The following is a 22152-nucleotide window of genomic DNA, read 5'->3' on the forward strand; positions in this document are numbered from 1 at the left end:
GCGCATGCAGCAGCTTCGCGTGGCGGGCTGATCTCGCCGGAGTCGGCGCGGTCGATCGGCGTCGCGCTGGCAGCACCCAGCTGATGAAACGCTAGCTGCTTGCTGCCCCGCAGTGTGGATTATGCGAGCTCTTCGATTTGCTCGGGCCGCGCGCAGCGACGACGTCGTGCCGAAGGATGCGTATCAGCCACCGACGCCGGGGGCTGCTGCAGGCCGGGCTGCTTGTCGAGCCAGGCAAGGCATTATTCGCGCGTGGCGCTGCCGCTGGTTGCGCTGCCTGGACGCGTTCGCGTGCAGCACTGGGTTCAATTGTCCGACGGCGAAAACCTTCTTGCCCTCGGCCGGTTCGATGTATAGATATCTTGATTTATTTCGTGGACAGAAATTCTGACATTTCGGAAATTTCAAACAAAATTTAATTTTTATTTAACATTTTCTGAAAAATTTAATATATGTGTTTTGAGTGATCTAAAAGCGCGTGCTAGAAAATAAACTACGATAAAAAAAATCCAAAATCAACTCTAAATTAAAAGTTAAAAATTTAATTTTTGGATTATAAGTATAAGTAGAAGGGAAATGATGAGGCTAAAAATATTTCTATAAAGAAATTAAGTATCTGAAATTTATAAAATATATTTTTAAGTCTATAGTTGTTAATTACATCATTTATAATAAAAATAATTATGATTAAATTAGATAATCTTTTGTATTTCATCTGACCACGAACGTAGAGTACACCGGAAGCTTCCGCTGAACCTTTTTCAACTGAGTTGCTCCATTGGCCGATGCACACTGGCAAATACTCGCAGGAGTGATCAAATGACATATTTATAAATAAGAAATAATTATGATTAAAATTATATATATATATATACATATATTCTTAGAAATCTACCAACAAAGACTAAAAAATAAAATACGATAAAATAAACTTTAAATTAATTTTAAATAAAAATTTAAATTTAACTTATAAGTACTTAGACGGTCCACACGGCTCCATCGTGTCTGCGCCTCATTGGGCCGATGGCCGATGAGGTTGTTTTTCCGCCCCAAAACATCGCTATACAACATCTTTGATAGAATTCATACATTTAAAGAGGTGAAAGTGAACGGCAAATCTTAACCTCACGCATTCTATTAAAATCTACTATCATTTTCACATTTTTTATGTGCGGAGCAGTCAAGATATGTGTTTACAGACAAGTCAGTGCTTTAAAGCCAGGGCTTCGTTTCATTGTATTGGCCTTGACTTGGGTCCAGTTTGAACCATTAATTATCGAACCGAACAAAGCACATAGTCCAATTTTTATATTTTGCTAAAATGTTCGGTAATGCGAATAGTACCCAAAATTAAATAGCAAACTAAACACATATTCTCACCGCTGACAAAAATTTAGATACTACACTCCTAATAATATAGATAAGAGTGAACACAAACTTAATGCTTTTGGCTTTGGAGGATAACTAGAGTACTAGATTGCGTCACATGAACATGATACTAGGTTGTGTTCTTTCTAAATAAAACAATAAAATATTATCTAATTTTAACAGCTATTTAATGATAGAAATGATGAAATTAAAAACCGAAAGACGAAATGATGAACTTCTATAAAAAAACATTTTATAAAAAATAATATAAATATCCAACCGATTGATGAAATTTCGTCTCTAAGTATGCTATATATGAGTATATGACATGGAGTATCAGTGTATTACATATACTTTACTACTTAGGAGTGGCTACCGAATTTTAAAATTAATATTTTTCAACGAATACTCAAATTTAAACATCCGAGCGGCACTCGAAGAATCAGAGGATATTCCTGCATCATCGTGTGATGTAGCCAACGAAGTCATCCAGGCCTTTCCGCGAGGACCCGCCGTCTGCCACGGACGCGCGGACGGCCTCGCCGAGCTCCTTCGCCCGCCGACGTATCCCCGCCCCTTTCTCCGACAGCATCGCCTCCTCGATGACCTTCTGGATGCTCTCCGCCGGTATCACCTCGCTGTGCTTCTCCCATGGCCTCACGAGGAGGCCCGCCCTGAGGTACTTGCACAGCAGCTCCGCGTCCCACGGCTGGTCGGAGTGCATGGGCCATGCGAGGATCGGCTTCCCGTGGCTCAGGCTCTCCATGGTGGAGTTCCAGCCGCAGTGGCTCATGAACGCCGCCGTGGCGCCGTGCGAGAGGATCTCCAGCTGCGGCGCCCACCCGGTGATCACCATCCCCGCTCCCTCGGTCTCCGCGGTGAACCGGGAGAGCAGCGCGGCGTGCCGGCTCTCGCCGGAGTCGGCGAATATGTCGGCGCGGTCGGCGTCGCGGAGCACCCAGATGAACCTCTGCTTGCTGCCCTTCAGCGCCGCCGCGAGCTCCGCGACCTGGTCGCCGTGGAGGGATGACGTTGTGCCGAATGACACGTAGAGAACGGACGCCGGCGGCTGCTTGTCGAGCCACTCCATGCACTCGTGCCGCGTCTGGCCCGGCGGCGTCGGGGCGGTCGCGTCGAGCAGCGGGTTCAGCGGGCCGACCGCGAAAAGCTTCAACTCATTGAACATGGGGTGCGCCGCGATCTCGTCGATGAACTCGCCCTCGATCGCACGAGACGTGTTCATGACTATGCCTGCGCTGGACTTGTCCTGGTCGTCCTGCTCCGCCCGGCTGATGAACTCCACGAACTCCCTGGACATGCAGGCGTCCGCGGGGTGGAACCGGAGGCCGTGCTCGCGCACGAGCCGGTGCTCGGGGTCCAACCACCCGACGTTGTACGAGACGGCCACGCACTGCAGCCCGAACGCCTCGCCGTTCCGCAGCCGCGCCGCCTCGGCCGCGACGAAGGAGTTCAGCCGGTCGTACACGACGACCACACGGCGGTAGCTGGCCGAGAGCGTCGCGAGGAGCGCGGCGAGCGGGGCGCGCGCGGCGACGGCGAAGGCCTCGAACATGGGCATCAGGTGGTTCGGGAAGGGCGGGGCGGCCGGGTCCGGGGCCGGCGACTCGTACGCCGGGACGTCGAGGCCGTGGAAGCGGAGGGAGCGGACCGCGTCGGGGTCCCAGCCCTGCAGGCGCGACCGCGCCTGGCGGACGTGCGGCGGCGGCGCCGCGTAGTGCACGTCCAGCCCCCGCGCCGCGAGCAGCAGGGACAGGTGCATGAGCTGGTTCAGGTGGCCCTGCGCCGGGAACGGCACCGCCACCACGGCGACCGATTCCACCGAGCCAATCGCCATCGAGCGCGTCTCGTCACTGATGGCTGTTTATGCTTGTCTACTCCAGAGTTCGAGACTTCCGGTGTCCAGTAGCCTATGCATCTACAGGCTATATATAGGTGCACACTGGCACAAACTGTTACTAGTAACTTTGCTGACATCGCGAGAATCAGATAATACTACTGCTCTTGTCTCGAATTACATGAGATTTTGACTTTCTGTTTGTAATGTTTGACTACTTGTCTTATTAAAAAAATTTGAAAGTATTATTTATTTTATTTATTATTTTCGTAGTTTAAGTATTACTTACAAATTTTTATATTTACACTAACTTTTTAAATAAGACGAATGATAAAAATTATAAGCGAATAAGTCCGATCTCATATATTACGAGACAAAGGTGGTAGCAGACTCGGGTGCTGACCGGACGCGCGTGGAGTTTACCTTTGGACTTTTAAATGAAAAAAAGACAAAATAACGGGATCACCTCTTAATCAATCGCCTGAAAAAAAAACTAAATCTATCGATCAATTTTGCGAGACATTGGATTAAAATTAAACTGCAACAAAGAAAACCAAATAAAAGCAAGTGGATAACAAGCATTAATCTTCAAGCAAATCTAATATAATGAAAATAATCGATTGATAGATTAAAAATTTTTAAGCGATAGATAAATAACAAACCTATGAAACAATATATTTGGTGCGTTGTTAGTAATTTAAAAAAACAAGTAAAAAAACAAACCACGCTAAAAACTCTAAAATCAAAATTTAAATTTTAGCTTGTAATCTTATGTTTAAGCGAAAAGACTGAGATGATTGTTTTCTAGACACAATGGTTGACACTTTGTTAGTCTCTTGTCACATCGAATATTTAGACGTTATTTATGAGTATTAAATAAACCGGTAACAAAACTAATTGCATAATTAAAGACTATCATTAGACAAATATTTAAGCCTATTTAATCCACGATTAGCAAATATTTACTATAGCATCGTATTCACTAATTATGGACTAATTAAGCTTAATGGATTCATCTTGCGAAGTAGTCCAAAATAAATAATAAATTTTATTAATAATATATATGTAATATGACAAGTTGGAGGGAAAAAAAATCGGGGTCATAGAAAGCTCGTTGGCAGACGATGCTGGCCTGATCCGGCAGAGATGGCTGGAGGGACGTGCCGCTTTCGTCATCGGTGACGACTTACGACGTGGTCTGTTGCAGGTTGCAGCCAATGCGCGCTGCTACGATCGTGGTCGACATCGTGGCGCCGTACCGACCGTCAGAAATCTCGTGGCGAGGCAGGTGTTCGTTCACGACGTTCAGAAATCTCGCCGTTAATTTTTAATTATGACAACTGATGCGCCGTGGGCACGTGATTTTTACTTGACACCGACGAGTACTCCAACTAGTTCGGTTTTATATTAACGTTAATTTACGATACGATGTAACCGTTTGTATTATTTAGAATCTTTTAAATATATGTAAAATTTTAAGATGTTTTTAAGTTTCTTTAGGCCGGTGGAAGTTTCGTGGAGGTTTCATTTTCATTAAACAATATGTCATAAAAATGGTGATGTGACGTAGAATTTATGAACAGCGAGATCAGTACTTAGTGAAACTGGATGAAAGTCTATTAAAATTAATTATTTTATCTTTACACATTTAATCAACTCCTATTGGTCACTTAGATAGAGTTATAGCTAGTTTATAAAACGGTGAAGTGAAACTTTACATTGAGAGTGCATGTTTCATTCATCCACACAAACATGTTTTAATGATACGACGCTATTAAAAGTCACAAAATAAAACTAATAATGACTTCAGTTGTAAAACAAATCATAAGAAAATAATTAATAATTATATATTTTTTAAAATAAAAAGAATGTACGTACGAAATCTAAAAAAAAAGTCAGGATCGTAAGATATAAAAACGTGAGGGATTAATATTCTAAGAGTATAACACCAGCACATACTTCAAAAAAAAACACCAGTATATACTACATAGTACAGGAAAAAAGATCATTTATGGATCGACCCGTCGAGTCGATGAACACGGCGCCGTGCACAACTGCATCGCGCCATTACGGTTAAGCTGGTTGGATCCAACGACGAAGCCGCTGTACCTGTACGTAGGGCCTGTGTGTCCGGCCGGCCGCCGCCTGCTATGCCACGTTACGTGCGTAGCCGGCTCACCGTGCGTGGTTTTGTTTCTTTCTCGCCGGCGCGTATATCTGTACAGCAAAGGCGAACAATCCACCGTGTGTCCGTGTACCTTTCTGCGTGTCTCGCGCCTTCCTTGCCTTGGACCCTTAATTTGGCCTCTGCGTCGTTGCCCAAATTAATCCTGGTGCCACGAAAGCGATGCTAGCTGGGCGTGACGCTCATCACCAGGCAAGTTGCTCGATCGACCTTGTACAGACAATTTAGTTTATGCCTTCTTTTAAGTATTATTGTAATCTAATCAAAAAATAAAGATGGTCTGAAACAAACGATTGTCAGCTTATTATAATTTAAAGCATAGATTAACATAATCTGATAAGCTCCTCTAATAATGTTTTTTAATTATTAGAGCACGTACAAAAGTGCCTATTAACTGACTCTCTCAATTGCCACGTAAGTAAATTTGGTGATGTGGAGAAAAGAGAGGGAAGGAGAGAGAAAAATTGTTATCATGCATGACAACGACTTAGAGTCGACTCTTAGCATTTATTAAATAAAACTTTCTTGTATAAGAATATATAAAAATAAAACTAGCTTAATAAAAAATGTTTTATTGCATTAATAAAGAGACCACACCTAACTCTACCTTATACGTATCATTTTAAAATAAACTCTTGTTGCTGACGTGGTTTGAGATAGAGCCCACAATGGGCTCTACTGTTAAACATGCCCTTAAGTGGCCAAAGACCCACCACGGCCGAGTTAGGTTGCCAATTAGTAATCCGTTGCGGAAAATGTAGGAATGGATTAGTACATGATTAATTAATTATTAGTTATAAAAAATATAAAATAGATTAATATGATTTTAAAAGCAAGTATTTTATAGAAAATTTTCAAAAAAACACCACAAAGCAGTTAGGGAAGCACGAGTACGAAAAACGAGAAAATCTAGGCTAGTAGGAGGGGATAGAATATTTGGGCCCACCTCTAGGTACTTTAAAATACCTACGTATTTCACCTTAATAATTTAAATTACAATAATGCCTAGTGGAAACAAGCGTAACCTTATTTAATCTATTCATGTTAGGAGCCTTTCTACCCGGAAATATTCAAATAAAAAGTTGTTCGATCGACCGACGTTGCAGTTCTTCTGTTCTCTCATTTTTATATCATAAAACTTTTTGATTATAACCAGATTTATCAATCGATTAATATAAATAATTTATATTTATATGTATATTTATTAACGTTCATATAAATCTAGATTAGATTTATAAACTAATTAATATAAATTACACATTGGCATTCGTGTAAATCTGAACAAAATTATAGCCTTTCATTATGCTATGGATTGAGTACTTATTTTTATTTACTTTTTGATATTCGGAATCAAGGAAGACGGCGGCCGCGTGAAATGATACAGTATTTGGGGGGATTTCGCTCTATAGATTGATTGGACTGAGCAGCAGCACTGGAACAAGTCAATCCATAAGACCATAACTGTTTGGAAGAAAATTACGGACGACCTGCGTCCTTCATAATTCAGAAAAATTCAGAAAGATTTCCCTTCTCGATTGCCAAGTGTCCAATGCATATCTTTTTCCTCTAGATGAGTTACCTAAAATTTCATTCTCTCTCCTCGTTTGTTAGAACCCTAACTCTAAGATTTGTACGGAAATGCGGTTACAGATAAGACGTAACACAGTGCTTTAGAGGGCAATAATGTGGCTTTTCATGAAAAAAGACAAACTATATATTTGTAAATAGAAAATAATTTATGAATAAACTTTTATATATGTGTTCCTAGTGATCTCTAAAAACTACAGCTAGAAAATAAACTATAATTAAAAAATTCCAAAATCCACCCCACATATAAGATTAAAAATTTAAATTTTATCTTATAAGCATGAGCAGAAGTGAAAATATGAGAGCAGTTAGAGAAAAAAGTGTAGAAATGAATTGTCCACTCTCTCCGTCCTAAAATATAGATATTTATAGGATTTAAATTTGATTACACAATATAAGCATATCTACACTTATTTCTATAATTATATTCATTTTAATTATTTCAGAGCCTAGTAGATGCTTAGAAAGAGAATCTAATCGATTCAAAATTGTCCATTGAAGTGAATAAAAAGAATCTTTAAGCGAACTAGAATGTTTATGCTTGAAACAATGGTAGTAATATATTATCATCAATGGGTCCATGGTTCAGTGGCAGAGCATTTGGCTGCAGATCAAGAAGTCCCCCGTTGGGCCATATATACACACACTTTAATTTTTAGAACAATTTTAATTTTAAGAAACCTTTCATGTTTTTTTTTCAATTTACTTTCACCTCAAACAATTTTAGTTCCAGCCTTTTCTGCCATGTCCGTCCTTTTTAATTTTCACATCCCAATAATTTTATTTTCTGACACATTCCTTTCATCTCTTTCCTGTTTTTTTTTCCATTTTTTGTTTCATCTTAGCAAAATTGATTTTCACCTTTGTCATTCGTTTCCTTCCTTTATCTTTTCCACATTTTTCTTTCATCCTTTTCATTTATGAACATTTACAAACGATTCTTCGTACATCTATTTTCTTCCCGACCACAGGCCATTTTTCCTACAGTTTTTTTTTCCAGCGAACATTTTACCTTTTCTGCTGAATCCAGATGCAAATTGAATAGCAGCCCACTAGAAACCTGATGGGGCCAAGGGAGTTGAATAATTTTGTTTTTCTTGGTGGAGCCACATATGATTGAATATTAGGAGGTGAGCAGCAATCGTTGAAAATTATTTTTCCTTGTTATCACAAGATCGTTGCAACTTTTTCCACACGTGACGCCTTTTTGCTGGTTTATCGTCGTGCTACCAAAATTGGTGCATGGCTTCATCCATCCTTGAGTTGATGCGAATCCTTTGTGGGGAAATTTTGGCAGCATCAAAAGTCATATTTGTAAATAAAAGATAATATGTGAATAAAAAAATTATATATGCATTCTCAACGATCTAACATGCAATGCTGAAAAAAATAAACTTCAGTAAAAAACTATAAATTTAAGTTTTTTTAAAAAAATTAAAATATGGCTTACAAATATAAACAAAAATAAAAAGATGTGGTAAAGGCAACCATCACTCTAATTCCAAAAAAGGTCATGTCGATCACTGTGGGTGACTTCGGACCAATCAAGCTCATCCACTTCCTCACCCAAGATTATATCCAAGGAACTGGTGCTCAGACTATCACACCATATTGACGGACTTACTCCCTCTATAAAAAACCAATTTTTCGGTTTTTATACCTAGCGTTTGACCATTCGTCTTATTTAAATTTTTTTTAAAAAATTAGAAAAAAAATTAGTCACACGTAAAATACTATTCATGATTTATCATCTAATAAAAACAAAAATATCAATCGTAAAAAAAATAAATAAGAAGAAGAGTCAAAGATTATAGATAAAAAGTAAAAAATTGGTTTATTTTGAGACGGAGGGAGTATATCCCAAGTCCAGAATGCATTAAAAAAGGAAGATACATATGTCTATGTACAAACCCTAGCAAGAAGGATGCACTCAATGAAAAAGTCAACACTATTGTTTATGCTCGATATTGCCAAAGCTTTTAACTCGGTCTTATGAAAATATAATACACTAGAATATCTCTATTTTAAAATACCGTTAACTTTTAAATTTATGTTTGAATGTTCGCCGTGCAAATACGTAAAATTATAAAGTGTCTTTGGTAGTAAATTAAATCATAAAAATAATAAATATTTATATATATTTTTAAATGAAATGAATGCATAGAAGTTAAAGGTGTATTTTTTTTTAAATGGATGAGTCTATGCATGAAAAGTATACAGGATGTCAGTCAGGAAGTGGACTCGGACTCAGACTCGGATTCGGACTCCGACGCTTCTCTTCCCCCCCCCCACCCCCCCCCCCCCCCCCCCCCCCCCCCCCCCCCCCCCCCTGATCGATATAAACACAAGCCGGGGCCATTGCCTCACGCCGTCGCGCGCAAGCCGGAGAGGACGCGACATGGACCTCAGCCCGCTCAGCGCGATGCCGTTCCTGATGCACGACGCCGGGCCGCGCCAGCCGTACTGCACCGCCACCGACATTGACGACGACCCGCAGACGCAGTTCAGCGTGGTCAGCCGCTGCTTCATCACCACCACCATGGACGTCCTCCGGGACCACCGCTGCTTCGAGACGCCGCAGGGGTGGATCCTCTCGCTGCACCCGGGCTCCCTCCGCACGTTCCTGTGGCGGCCGGAGGACGGCGGGATGGTACAGCTGCCGGACATGGAGCGGGACTTCCCCCGCAGCTGCAAGTGCCTCCTCTCCGGCGGCACGGCCGGCGACGACGATGGACGCGTCGTCGTCGTGCTCAACCTCGACGACGACGACTACTGGCTGTGCCAGGTCAGGGGCGGCAAGAGATGGGGGCGCCATGGCTACGTCATCACCGTGCTCAACGCCTACGGCGAGCCCCGCGACAGGAACATGGCGAGGCTCATCGGCGTTGCGGCCGTCGGGTGCAGGCTCTACTACGAGATCTCCGGCCGCGAGCTCGGCGTCGTGGAGCTCGACAACCGGGACGACGACGGCGAGCCCTGCCTCACCTCGGTCGACATCGACACGGCGGACGTGGACCTCCCCGACGAGAGGCCCCTCCGGTCGAGGTACCTCGTCGAGTCCCGCGGCGAGCTCTACCTCGTCGTCGTCTTCTTCGTCGGCTTCGACGCGCTCAGCGTCTCCGAGCTCGCCGTGTACAAGATGGACTTCGCGTCGTCGCCGGCGGCGTGGCGCAGGGTGGGCGGCATCGGCAGCGACCGGGTGTTCCTCCTCGGCGGCGACATGAGCGGGTGGTCCACCTTCGGCGCGTCGTGCTCCGCCGGCGAGCACCGGCTGCGCGGGAACACGATCTACTTCGTGAACCACGTCGCCATTGAGGAGAACGCGCTGCACGTCTTCGACCTGGAGAGAGGGACGCACATGGTGCACCGGCCGTTCCACGATTTCCCGCGCCCGTTCCGGCCGCCGTTCTGGATGATGCTCACGGATTCATGAAGTTTTCTTGTTCTTGTAAAAAAACTAAATTGTTTTCCTATGTTTCGTAACATGTATGTACATTTAAACTGACGAATATTTTGTTAAATGTTTCTATTTTTAATTATAAAACTACACTACAGCTAATTTTATTTTCACTCTTTGTCACGTCATCTCGCCTCGTGTGGTAAAATAAAGTGACAAGTTAGATCCTGTTTGGATTCCTATCACATTGAATATTTGAATTAATTAGAAGAATTAAATATAGACTATTAATAAAATCCACCTCATACCCTTGACTATTTCACGAGACGAATCTATTGAGCCTAATTAGTCCATGATTAGCGAATGTGATGCTACAGTAAACATTTGTTAATCATGGCTTAATTAGGCTTGAAAAATTTGTCTAATGAAATAGCCTTTATTTATGCAATTAGTTTTGTTATCGGTTCATATTTAATACTCTTAATTAACGTCAAAACATTCGATGTGACAAGTGACTAAAAAAAGGTCCCTGGATCCAAATCCCCTTAGTATGGCTACGGTGTCTTGCATTGCCGCGTTAGTCAAACTGGCCTAGCCAAAATGATCAGATGTGAAAATAAAATTTAGTAAAGAAAGTTTGAAACAAAATGATAAAAAGTTGAAATATATAACACAAGTTGTTGGTGTAATCGCACTGATGAAACAAGTTCTGACGAACATAGTGATAGGTGAAAATTCAGTGTTATTTTGGGAACATTCATTATTGATTTGCTGATAGTTAGCCGTGGCAAAAGTTCTGCAAATACGATGGAGCTGAAAAGCAATATTCAAGTTGAACATTGAAAGCTTCCAAACATGCAAACAAAAGCAGTGTGAAACTTTTTTTATATATAAGCTGATAATATCGAATAGTATAAAACATTAATTGACCGATAGAATTTAAACATTAATTGACCGATAGAATTTAAGTCATAATAAAAGGTGTTCAGATAATTTCCCAAGCACATCAATAAAATAAAATATTTTTATTACGCTAGTTTTCTTTTTATACACCCTTATGCAAGAAAGTTTCCTTGAATAAATATCAAGAGTCGATTCTAAGCCGTTGTCATGTATGACAACAATTTTTCTCTCTCCTTCCCTCTCTTTACTTCATGTCACTAAATTTGCTTACGTAGCGATCGAGAAACTCAGCTAGTAACTACATTTGTGCGTACCCTTATGGGCTCTATTTCAAGTCATGTGTATAGAAAAAACTTCTCATACAATAAATAGTCTCTTAAGTTGACTCTTTATAATTATAGACTAATTATTCCAACTAGTCGGTGCCTCTGATTAAGGTCAGCACACGTACAAAAAGCAAATTTTCTGGTTGTCTCCCCGTTTTATGCGTCAAAAGTTGATGTCTTGCTGATTTTATGCAAAACAACTCATTCTCTCTCCTATCATCTTTCTCTTTCACATCAGCGAGCATGCAGCGATAAAAAGGCAATGGGAGCCCTTTGCATGTGCCCTAAGAGCATTCACAAGGCAATGATTAGGATGTTTTCCATAGTATTAAATAAGCTGTCACAAAAGATAAAAGATGATACGACAAATGAGTTAATGAAGAAAGAGAAGAAAACCACGACTTGCGTGAGACATGTTTTCTACATTACACCTAAAGCATGATGAGAGATGAGTAACATTAAATTTACATCCGAATTAGTAGTGCTCGTATTATAAGAGTGATGTTTAGTGCTAGTTTCTTTAGGGCAGTCCCAATTGAAGAAATTGACACGGTTGTCATAGTATAAGAAATCATCTATAGAAAATATTTTTCAGGTGTCTTTAAGTAATAAATGTTTTCTCTTTCTCTCTCCTAACTGTTATTATTCTCCCAATCTTGAGCATGACACATGTCCCCTAGAAACTAGTAGCTTCTTCCTAATGGTGGATTGATGGTTTTTTTGGTGTATTGGGTGAAGAGAAGACTTGGTTTCTTTATGACGAAACCATTTCTAAGTTTTTCCTTCGATTTCTTCATTAATTATATTGTCATGTCACCATTTTACTTATGTGGTAAGCTATTTAATAAGGATATAAACTATCATTAATATACCATTATGACGTGAAGGATATAGAAAACATGAGAGCATCCCTAACAGATCATCTAAATTTGGTCATCCATATCTTTATTTGGATGATCTTCTAAAATAACTTCATCCTTTATATCTCTTCGTACTCCGACAGATCATTCATACATAACATCCTCAAATATTTTTTAAGGATAGAGAGAACATCCAAATATAGAGTTTCTCTCTCGAATATATGTACTTCAGCGCCGACAACATAAAAAGAAAAAGAAAAGAACCATTTTCAGCCAGCAACCATTTGTTCGAAACCAAGAAGGCACGAATTTGACCGTTCAAGCTGCCCAAGATCCACCCACCTCGTTCAAGGGTTAGATACTCTATCATTCCGTTTATGCTTATTTGTAAGAATTATTAGTAAAAAAAAATTTATGGATAATATTTATATAAATATTTTTAGTGATTTAAAATTAAATGCTTTAAAATAAAGTACTAGGGATAAAATCAAAATCAATTAGAAAATTAAATTTTAGCTTGCAAAAGAGACAATGAGTGCGTTTCCATCGATCCGCGGTGCGCGCATCAGTTGTACAACTGAAGCACCACCTCGCAATATAGTTGAGTGGCACACCATGCCTTGTCGTCGTGCACATATGGCGTCTTAGAGACTAGTTATAAATTAGTTCACTCTCTCCTCTTATTTCTTTAAAATATATTTATAGCTGGTTTATAGTCTACTGTTATACCTGCTACTCAAATTCGCAAAGGCCTTCTGACTCGGTCTTCATGCTGATTTGCTAGGAGACCTGGAAAGAGAGGAATGCAAGGATCTTCAACAACACTGGAAGAACCGCGGTACAGGTGTTTGGTGAAATCCGGCAGGAGATAGTAGTTTGGACGTCAGCGGGTTTCTTTGAGATTAATGATGACGACAGTGGCTAACTAATTTGTGATCGTTTAGTGGCTTCTTGAGTCTGTACAGTTTTGTTTTTTTTTCTTCAGCAGCTTACTGCTGATGTTTGTCCGCCCCTTGGGTTGTAATTCCCCTTTTCTTAATGAAAATCCGGTTGGCCTCCTTTGGCCAACCCGACCAAAAAATAAAATAAAATAAAAGACAACCTCTGAATTTCTAACACACTAGCAAGGATTACTTCATAAGTTGACATTGAAATGTGATCAATCTTGCTCCGTTGAAAGTAGTTACGCAGGTTACAATTTATGCTATCGTGGAATCTCAATGGTTCATGTAAAATGTATATGTATGCGAATATATTAGTAAGGCTTGGTGGCTGATAGAATGTCCAAAAGATATAAAATACGTTGGCAGTGGCAGCCTATTGTAGGAGAAATGATATCATATTCTTAAAAGGAGACAAAATGGCACTGTTCTGTCTAATGCAAACTAGACGCTTTATGATTTTCCCATCTCAATTCCAGCTTATGCCAGAAACTATAAAAGAGTAGTCTTAAGGTGCTCCAGTTACCTCCCAAGAGATAATAACTTGAATTAATCCTACCCTTCCATTATCTAGGGGTAGTTTTGCAACAAAATTGTATTCATATTTGGTATATTTTCAATAGTTGCCATGAGAGCTTTTAAAAAGCAACAAAAAATGAATACATTAATGTTGCATAAGGATTGACAGCATGTGTGCAATGGTAGTAAAGCATATTTAGGTCTAATTATATCATTATGAAATGAATGTTTAAATTATGTGTACTTTGAAAAATCTAGAGTACTAAAATTGATCAAATTTCGTTGCCATGCATGGTTAGAGCTTTACTTTATATTTAACTAAATTTATACCAACTATATTCAAAAATTAAAGTTTGCAATGATCAAAATTTCTTTCATTGCCTTTGAAAATATTTTTTGTTGTTGTTTCCATTGAATATGATGAAGATATTTCAAAACATTACTAAATTAATTTTCTGTTACATTCTTTTGCTATATTATTACTTAGTTCCCAGCTTTTATAGGTTCAGATTTTAATGATTTCATACTATTTTTCTCGATGTTTAATGTCTGTATTTAATATTAGGGGAGACAATATATTTAGGTTAAGAATCATGGTATATGTTTAACTATGCAAAGCAAAAGTTTCTATGCTAATTAAGATCCAATCATATATATTAATTGAGCATTTATTTTCTTCCTAGTATACCATCAAAAAGTCCCTTTTACCCTTGATGAATGGTAAGTGATCTTATCTTACCACTTATACAAGGCCATAGTCCTACTGATCATTGAATCTTCTAAAATATATGGCCCAGAATTACTTAGGAGTACCTTAAAACGGTATATTTATAAATCATTTAAACTGAAACAATTTTACTATTATTAAGAAGATAGTAGGAGGTACACTGTTCTCTATGTAAAATTTAGTATCTCAGATACATTCTTAAGCATGGGAAAAATGCTGATCAACTGTGGACCGACTGGTGCATCATGCTCCAGACGGTCTCCCCCGTCCGGCCGCACCTCCGTGGTTGCCACCTCAGCGGAGGAGAGCTTCTCGCCGCCATCGTTGCACTCTGCCGCGTCAGAGCACTGCGGCTGCGACCGCATCTCCCATTCTTGCGCTCCGCGACCGCGAGACTCGTCGGCGTCTAGTAGGTGTAGGTACTCCGCCATCATCTGTTCGAGTACACGCTTCTCCTGCATCGCGGGCGTCTCGGCCGCTGGCGGCCACTGCTGTGGATGCGGCTGGACGGGCGACGGCGGCCGTGGTTGCGTCATCGTTGTCGGACTCTGACCAAAGGAGTTGCCGGAGGCAGGCGCCGCCTGCGGGTGCAACGCCGGCTGCGGCGGAGGGACGTTCGGTGGCTGCACCTGCAGCCGGTGCACCGGTGGCGATCCGCCGTTGTATGCCGGCGCTGCCAGCAGCCGCTGCGCCGACGATGCCTGTTCGTTTTGTGCCACCTCAGGCGCCTCCTGCGCCACATACCTCCCCCGTACCTGCCTTTGCGGCTGCGAGCTGTACGCGATTGCCGCTTGCTGCCGTTGTTGCAGAAGCATCTGGCTGTATGCCGCTGCCGCCATTGCCGCCTGCTGCCGTTGCATCGACGTCATCTGTGCGTTGCCTGCCGCCGCCCACGGCCCGTGCACGCCAGGCGCCTGACCGCCGCACGCCGGCGCCGGCACCGGCCGTTGCAGGGACGAGGACTGCCCGTTGTCCGCCGTCACCGGCCCCCGCGGCTGCACTGGCGCCTGCCTGTCGCGTGCCGCCGCCATCTGCCGCTGCATCATCAGATGGTTGTGCAACGCCGCCTGCTGCAGCTGCATCTGGAACGGGTCATCGAACGACGTCGTATGCTGCCCAGGCATCGGTGCGTTGCCGGCGGCATGCGCCACCCCGTGCCCGGCTTGGGTGCCGTGCGTAGGCGTTCCCAGCGTCAGCGGCATCTGCGTGCGGCCGGCGGCGGCGCCGCAGCGGACGCACGACGCCGACGCCGGCGCCGGTGCTCCTCCCAGGGTCAGCTTCGCCTTCTGAGGCGGCCACTGCTTGACGGCGCCGGCGTGCTCCTCCTTCGGCCTCTTGTTGCCCGTTTGCTTCGCCCCCGCCGTCTCTCCACCCGTCCCCGCGGCCGGCCAGGGCTCCGACGTGGAGAGCTCTCCGGCGGCGTGCTCCTCCGCCGGCCTCTTGTTGCCCGTTTGCTTCGCCCCCGCTGGCGCCGTCTCTTCACCCGTCCCCGCGGCCGGCCTGGGCTCCGACGTGGAGAGCTCTCCGGCGGTGCTGGTGCTTCCCTCCTCCCCTTTTCTCTTCCTCAATGTCTTGTAAATCCTGCAAATGACGAAATCGTCTAACTGCACGCCGCGCACAAAAAAAAAAAAATTAAGATTAAGCACATTAGTACACAAAGACAAAAGAGAAATCAAATTAAACACCTTTTTTTTGAACTTTCAAAAAAAAAAGGTCAAAAAATCAACAAAAGTTGAGAAGAATTTTTCACCGGCTCACCTTCATGCTGCTGTCGCCGGCGCGGCTCTTATCGACCTTGTGCCCGTACTCCGGGACGGTGAACTCGTGCATCAGCCACAAGCTCTTGTGCTCCTTGCCGGGGCGCCCCTCGTGGTAGGCGAGGGAGTTCTTGCAGTACTTGATGTCCACGCCGCCGACCGTCTGCCCCACCACGTCGCTCCCCGACGACGCCTTCCACCGCCCGCGGTCGTCCTCCGTGCCCCGCGACGGCCTGCCGCCGCCCTTGTACTTGCGAGCCCTCGGCGACAGGAAGTACCACCCGTCCTGACTCTTGTATTTCTGCAGCCCTGAGATCGACCCGGCCATCGTCGGTCGGTCGCCGGTGACCCCCCGTGCATCGATCAACGTAAATCCAGGAGCAGATCAAACGGAGGAAGAGCACGATTTGATGAAAAAACAACGGCAGCAACATTGGATTTGTACTTACCATCGACGAGCTTGGCCGGGTGGAGCTTGTAGACGTTGGCCTCGATGATCCGGTCGTTGGGCACGGCCAGCCGGCGCTGCAGCCTGGGGAGGAGATAGTTCTCCACTAGCTCCCTATCCGTCGGCTTGAAACGGAACGCGTTCAGGAGCTCCTCCTCGTCCAGCTCCTCCTCCTCCTCCTCCTCGTCTCCTCCGCCGCCGGCGCCCTTCGGATCGTCTTGCGCCATATATAACGTACGCCGAGAAGCTGAGAAAAGGTTGGGCTGCAAGCAACCGTGTACAGGTTAGAACGATGGCCGGCTGGCTGGCTGGCTGCCCTATCTGGTTGGCAGCGTTGCCATGGCCGTTTTTATTGAGACCGACGTGCAATTTGAGACGGACTCAGAATCGTATGGCAGGAGGAGCATGGCGTTCGGATGCAAGTGGAAGAAGGGTTCGAGTCCGAGTCCAAGTGCTAAGTGCTAGAGCAAAAGGCGCGAACTGCGGATTTGAATTGGCTGGGAAACAACAAGAGCTACCCAGCTCTTGTCCGGTCCTCAATATAATTTGTATTTTTTTAGTTTTTACAAAAACACTCGTATATAGTTTGTGCAGAAGTGAAAAACGGTGGGGATAAAGTCGGGTTAACAGGAAGACGGCTTCCATAATTTACCTACAAATTGATTCAATCGGCTCAGTAATTTGTTTATCAGGAAAAAAAAAACGTGTAACCAAATGAATTTAAACAGGGACAAGCGCCACTTGACTCTACTTTATAACTTGACTAAGAGAACAAATCATATCACCTATGCAAGGGAGAATACCATTCCTCGGCTTATTATCATATTATTCATCGGATTTTGCACTCACTCCCTAAATGGCTAAACAGTGTATCTTTTTTATAAAAAAAAATCTTTACCGAAGTTCATCGTCTTACCTTCTAAAGTAGATTTTTAATTTTATTATAGTTAATTTTATCTTTTATATCATTAAGTAGCTATAAAAAACAGATAATATTTTATCTGCAAAAAGAAGAGTAGTACTACTTCTTCCATCCTCAAGTAAAACTTTATTCTTAACTCTTCTTATTTATTCTCTCTCTAATTTGATAATTCTTGTCGGTTCGGATAATGACATGATTTTCAAAATATTTTTTATTATGATTTTCCTATTTATATATAAAGTAAACAAATGTTCACTTTTCTTAAAGTTCTTTTTATGACTCATGTATACACGATGTTTTCAAATGAAATATATTAAAAATTATTAATAGTCAAAGTTTTAAAAGTCTGGCCATACCATAGTTTAAAATGAAAAGAATTATTTCCTCCGGTTTAATAATTCTTATCATATTGGATAAACATATGATCAAACTTTTAAAATTTTAACTATTAATATCTTTTAAAATATTTAACTTAAAAGATACTAGGATATATAACATGTATAAATAAGTCTTAAAAATACTCCAATAAAAGTACAAATTTATCTATTTCTTATAAATATTTAATACAAAATCATAGACAAAGATAAGTTTGAAGACCGTGTTATTGTCCAAAATGATAAACATTATCAGACTGGAGGGGGTAAGGAACTTGAGGGAGTAAAATCTTCATTTTTAAGTACTTATTGTATTGGAGTTTAGAAAAGTAATGGACAAATGTATTAGGATTTGAAAAAAGTAGGGGCAAATGCATTGTAGTTTCAAAAAGTGAAGGTATTCTAGTCTTTGTAGCTTTGCATAAGTATATGTGAGCTAAAAATAATGTCTTTCTATCCAGGATAGAGAGAATATAACCCAACAATGTGACAAAGTGGCAACGTTGGCATCCCCCAGGGAGAATTTTCTGCAAGATCAGCGTCAGGTTCAAAATTAAAAGATCTCCTCAACTAACAGTTTCAGCATACATCACGAGCATTTAGGACAAACATAAAACCGGTACACCCAAAGGAATTTAAAGAAGGTTGATTCAGGATAACCCTAAAACACATGACAGTATGGAACAGAGGGAGTATACACATGAAGCATTATAGATATCAGCAGGACGCGCACCGAACGGTTTCCACTGCCACAGTTGCAGCAAAGGTTGACGAAAGTAACAGGTCATCATCGACAAACGTATTTACAAGTCAACAACAAGGCACTATGATCTGAGATACGAGAAAATGAAGTCAGATATTCGTGCAATTGCACAAAAGAAAAGGGAAGGAAAAGAGACCAGATACTTCTTACTTGTTAAACAAGAGCACATATATCAGCGTTTCAATGCGCTTACATTACTTGATTTTCCCATTTCCGAACTGAAAAGTATAGCAAAAGCCTGTACTCGTGTAGGGAGCAACGAAAGGCATTCAAAAATTGTGGCATACCTTACCATGTTCTAGTGCCAATAAGTATATATTTTTCTAAAGTATCATCTGCTGCTCTGTAATATCAGATCGGGTACTAGCAAATAACTATGATATTATCCCAGGAATATCTACAAGCATGGTACTAATAAGACTGCTTTTACTGGTTACTTTGCTGGCAGTAGGATAATGGCATTTCATTTTGCAGCCCGATGTGCCAACCACTCTGATCTGGTTAAACCATAGTAAGTTGCGCTGCTTCCAGGCCACATAAGGAAATTCCACCCAATGGGAGATCCACCAATAACATAAGACCCTTGCAAGTGTTGACCTGACTTCTTTGTATAATCAGTCACACTTGGCTCCGCATCATGCTTAATCTCCAAAGGATTGAGCGGTGCCTTCTCACCAGTACTATGCATAAACGATGCAGTCTTGTTTGTCGGATGAACTTGATTATTCTCTCCTGGTGGGATTTTCCCTGCAGGCATATTTCTGGCATCTCCAGATGCAGGTTCATCTGTCGGTTTTACAGGCCCAGCAGTAGCAGAGAGATCAAGGCGCATTTTCTTGGATAAGTCCATGAGAACTTTTATCTCTGCATAGCATGAACCAAGGGCAGATTGCCTAGACTTACTTATCTTCAATAAAATCATGCTTATACATGGCAAAGAATTCATATGTTTAAAAAACCATCCATATATCACATTAAGCTCCAGACATTCAACAGTGATCCACTTTGGGTGACCTTTTCACTTTTCCGATAAGGGCTAATGCAGGGTATTAGGAATAAGTACGGCAGTAGCCTTTTTGAGACTAACAGAATGACCTATTAATGTAATATATTTCATTTACCTACTAATGCAGGCTACTATGAATCCTAACAACTTACTGGTAACTGGTGCATGTAACAGATAGATGGTTATGCTGGCATTAAGTAGCGTAACACAATACATCATGTGACAATACCAGTAGGGATTTGTCGAAGTGTATGGCAACAAATTACATCTTTTCCAAGTTATATAGATGTAACAACTGATGGAAAAATTGCTAGTGCTCAATCACAAGGATGGTAAATATCTTAACAGCATGAATGGGCTACGGACTTACATCTACAAAGAGGCAATGGCTGCCAAAACACCTGAGGTAATCTAGCGTGTAAATATCAAGATAGATGCGTGCTTTTATGAAGCAAGATGAAAGTAAAATTGTTCGAGTTTTCAACACAATCTCATGTACCATAGTATTTTCTGTATATGCATGATCATGAAGTCAAAATGCAATCAGGATCCAGGAAGTTCCACGTCTGTTCAACAACAATATAAATTGGGATTTACCTTTAAGGATCTCAAGAGCAGCATCTTTCTTTTGGGTATCAGTGCCTTCGCATAACTTCAAAACAACAAGGAAAAGGTACTACCTTTTAAAGTCGATTCGTGTTTACCCAGAGCAAAATGTACAAAAATTATCAAGCAAACAGCAAGCAGGAATGTCAGTTTGGTGAAATATTGTAACAAAATACTACAGTGAGGTTTACTCAGGTCCTTGGGAGGTAGAGATATTTTTGATATATTAATCCAGAGGTATAAACTCTACTGAGAGGTATACTCTCGATTATCCCAATACCACACATTGCCCATGGCAGTGCTCACTTCAGTTCAGAATCACCACACCATAAGTTTCAACTAGAAAGAGAACACGCGCCTTAAGCGTATTAAGACTTGGCACTAATATTTTGACTTCTGCTTTGATTTAAAATCTTTCAGAGTTTCACCAGCAAGCACTAGAACATCGAGAAACATTCGAGCTCAAACCATTGATCGATACGAACTGGCGGTATGGCGGCAGAGTGCAAATGCACTCGAGAAATTTAGGGTTCTAGAGTTGTCGGGGGACCTGGAGGAAGCGACCGCGGAGGCTGGCGACGGCTGCTCTGATGTTGTAGTAGGGCGAGCGCTGAAACCCCACCTCCTCAAGCCTCCGCTTCTTCGGTGCAGCGTCGCGCGCGGGGGCAGGAGATGGCGGCGGCGGCGGCGGAGGAGGAGCAGGGGCGGAGGTCGGAGAGACCATCGCGGGCCGCGTCGCGGCTCTGCACCGTGGGATTTTGCGACGAACGTTTACCTAATTAGCCAGAGTTTCAATCCCCTTTCTCTTCGAAACTCTCCTGCGACAAAACACGAACACACGGATTTAGATCCTCTGTATAGTTAGGAAAATAAAATTTCTTGAGTGTCACATCAGACTATTTGATCAGTTTAAAATAGTTTTTAGACACGAATGAAAAAACGAATTTTACGGCTCGACGAATCTTTTGAGTCATCCATCATTAATACACGTGGGTTACTGTAGAAATTAGTTAATCATGAACTAATTATACTCAAAAGATTGTCTCGTGATTTCTTATATAACTGTGTGTAATTAGTTTTTCATTTCATCATGTTTAATGCTCTATTTAGATGTCTAAAGATTCAACGTGATTTTTTAGAGAAAAATTTTTAAAAACTAAACATGGCCTAAATGTTTGCTTTTACCGCTGAAATCATTGCTGACGTGTGGGCTCAATAGTATATTAGATCCACCTATCAGCGTGCAATAGTTCTATCCCAATTACAAAATATAAGCTTCAAAGTATACATAGACGATGTTGATATATATAATACAACGTTCTATATTTATGAATATTTTTGAATTGTCAAAAACCACCACAAACATATTGTTATTGACAAATAAGTCCTTTTACCATTAAGCATAATAGGAACATATTGAATTCGGATTTTATGCCCAACTATTCACATATGAGATATACTGTAGCTAACTGTCATGTACCATCAGATCTCAACATTCGCGTAAAAAATGGTTAGCTGTGATTACCTGCGGTTTCTAAGGTGTAGTCTACACTGGGTTTGAATCCGCACCACCGGAATCGTTTCTATGCCTCTGCCCTAGGGTTGGGT

At 42.0% G+C, this 22152-nt stretch overlaps 3 protein-coding genes across 3 annotated transcripts; all 3 read right to left on the bottom strand.

The window, feature by feature from the left end:
• Positions 1-1649: 1649 nt before the first annotated feature.
• On the bottom strand, positions 1650-3271 carry LOC102717424 (cis-zeatin O-glucosyltransferase 1-like). Its single transcript, XM_006652563.3, has one exon. It carries the CDS (start codon positions 3221-3223, stop codon positions 1829-1831), a length of 1395 nt encoding a protein of 464 aa, XP_006652626.1. The 5' UTR covers positions 3224-3271; the 3' UTR covers positions 1650-1828.
• An 11564-nt stretch (positions 3272-14835) lies between these two features.
• Positions 14836-16753, bottom strand: LOC121054204 (skin secretory protein xP2-like). Its single transcript, XM_040523233.1, has 2 exons — positions 16427-16753; positions 14836-16272 (listed from the first exon to the last, which is right to left on the bottom strand). Exons 1-2 carry the CDS (start codon positions 16751-16753, stop codon positions 14836-14838), a joined length of 1764 nt encoding a protein of 587 aa, XP_040379167.1.
• Positions 16754-19053: 2300 nt separating this feature from the next.
• On the bottom strand, positions 19054-21371 carry LOC102706189. The gene is made up of 3 exons (XM_006653599.3): positions 21095-21371; positions 20536-20590; positions 19054-19796 (listed from the first exon to the last, which is right to left on the bottom strand). The coding sequence occupies exons 1-3, from the start codon at positions 21266-21268 to the stop codon at positions 19396-19398; spliced, it is 630 nt and encodes a 209-aa protein (XP_006653662.1). The 5' UTR covers positions 21269-21371; the 3' UTR covers positions 19054-19395.
• Between the last annotated feature and the right edge of the window lie 781 nt (positions 21372-22152).

The sequence above is a fragment of the Oryza brachyantha genome, chromosome 4, assembly GCF_000231095.2.
Source record: "Oryza brachyantha chromosome 4, ObraRS2, whole genome shotgun sequence".
Taxonomy (NCBI): Eukaryota; Viridiplantae; Streptophyta; class Magnoliopsida; order Poales; family Poaceae; genus Oryza; species Oryza brachyantha.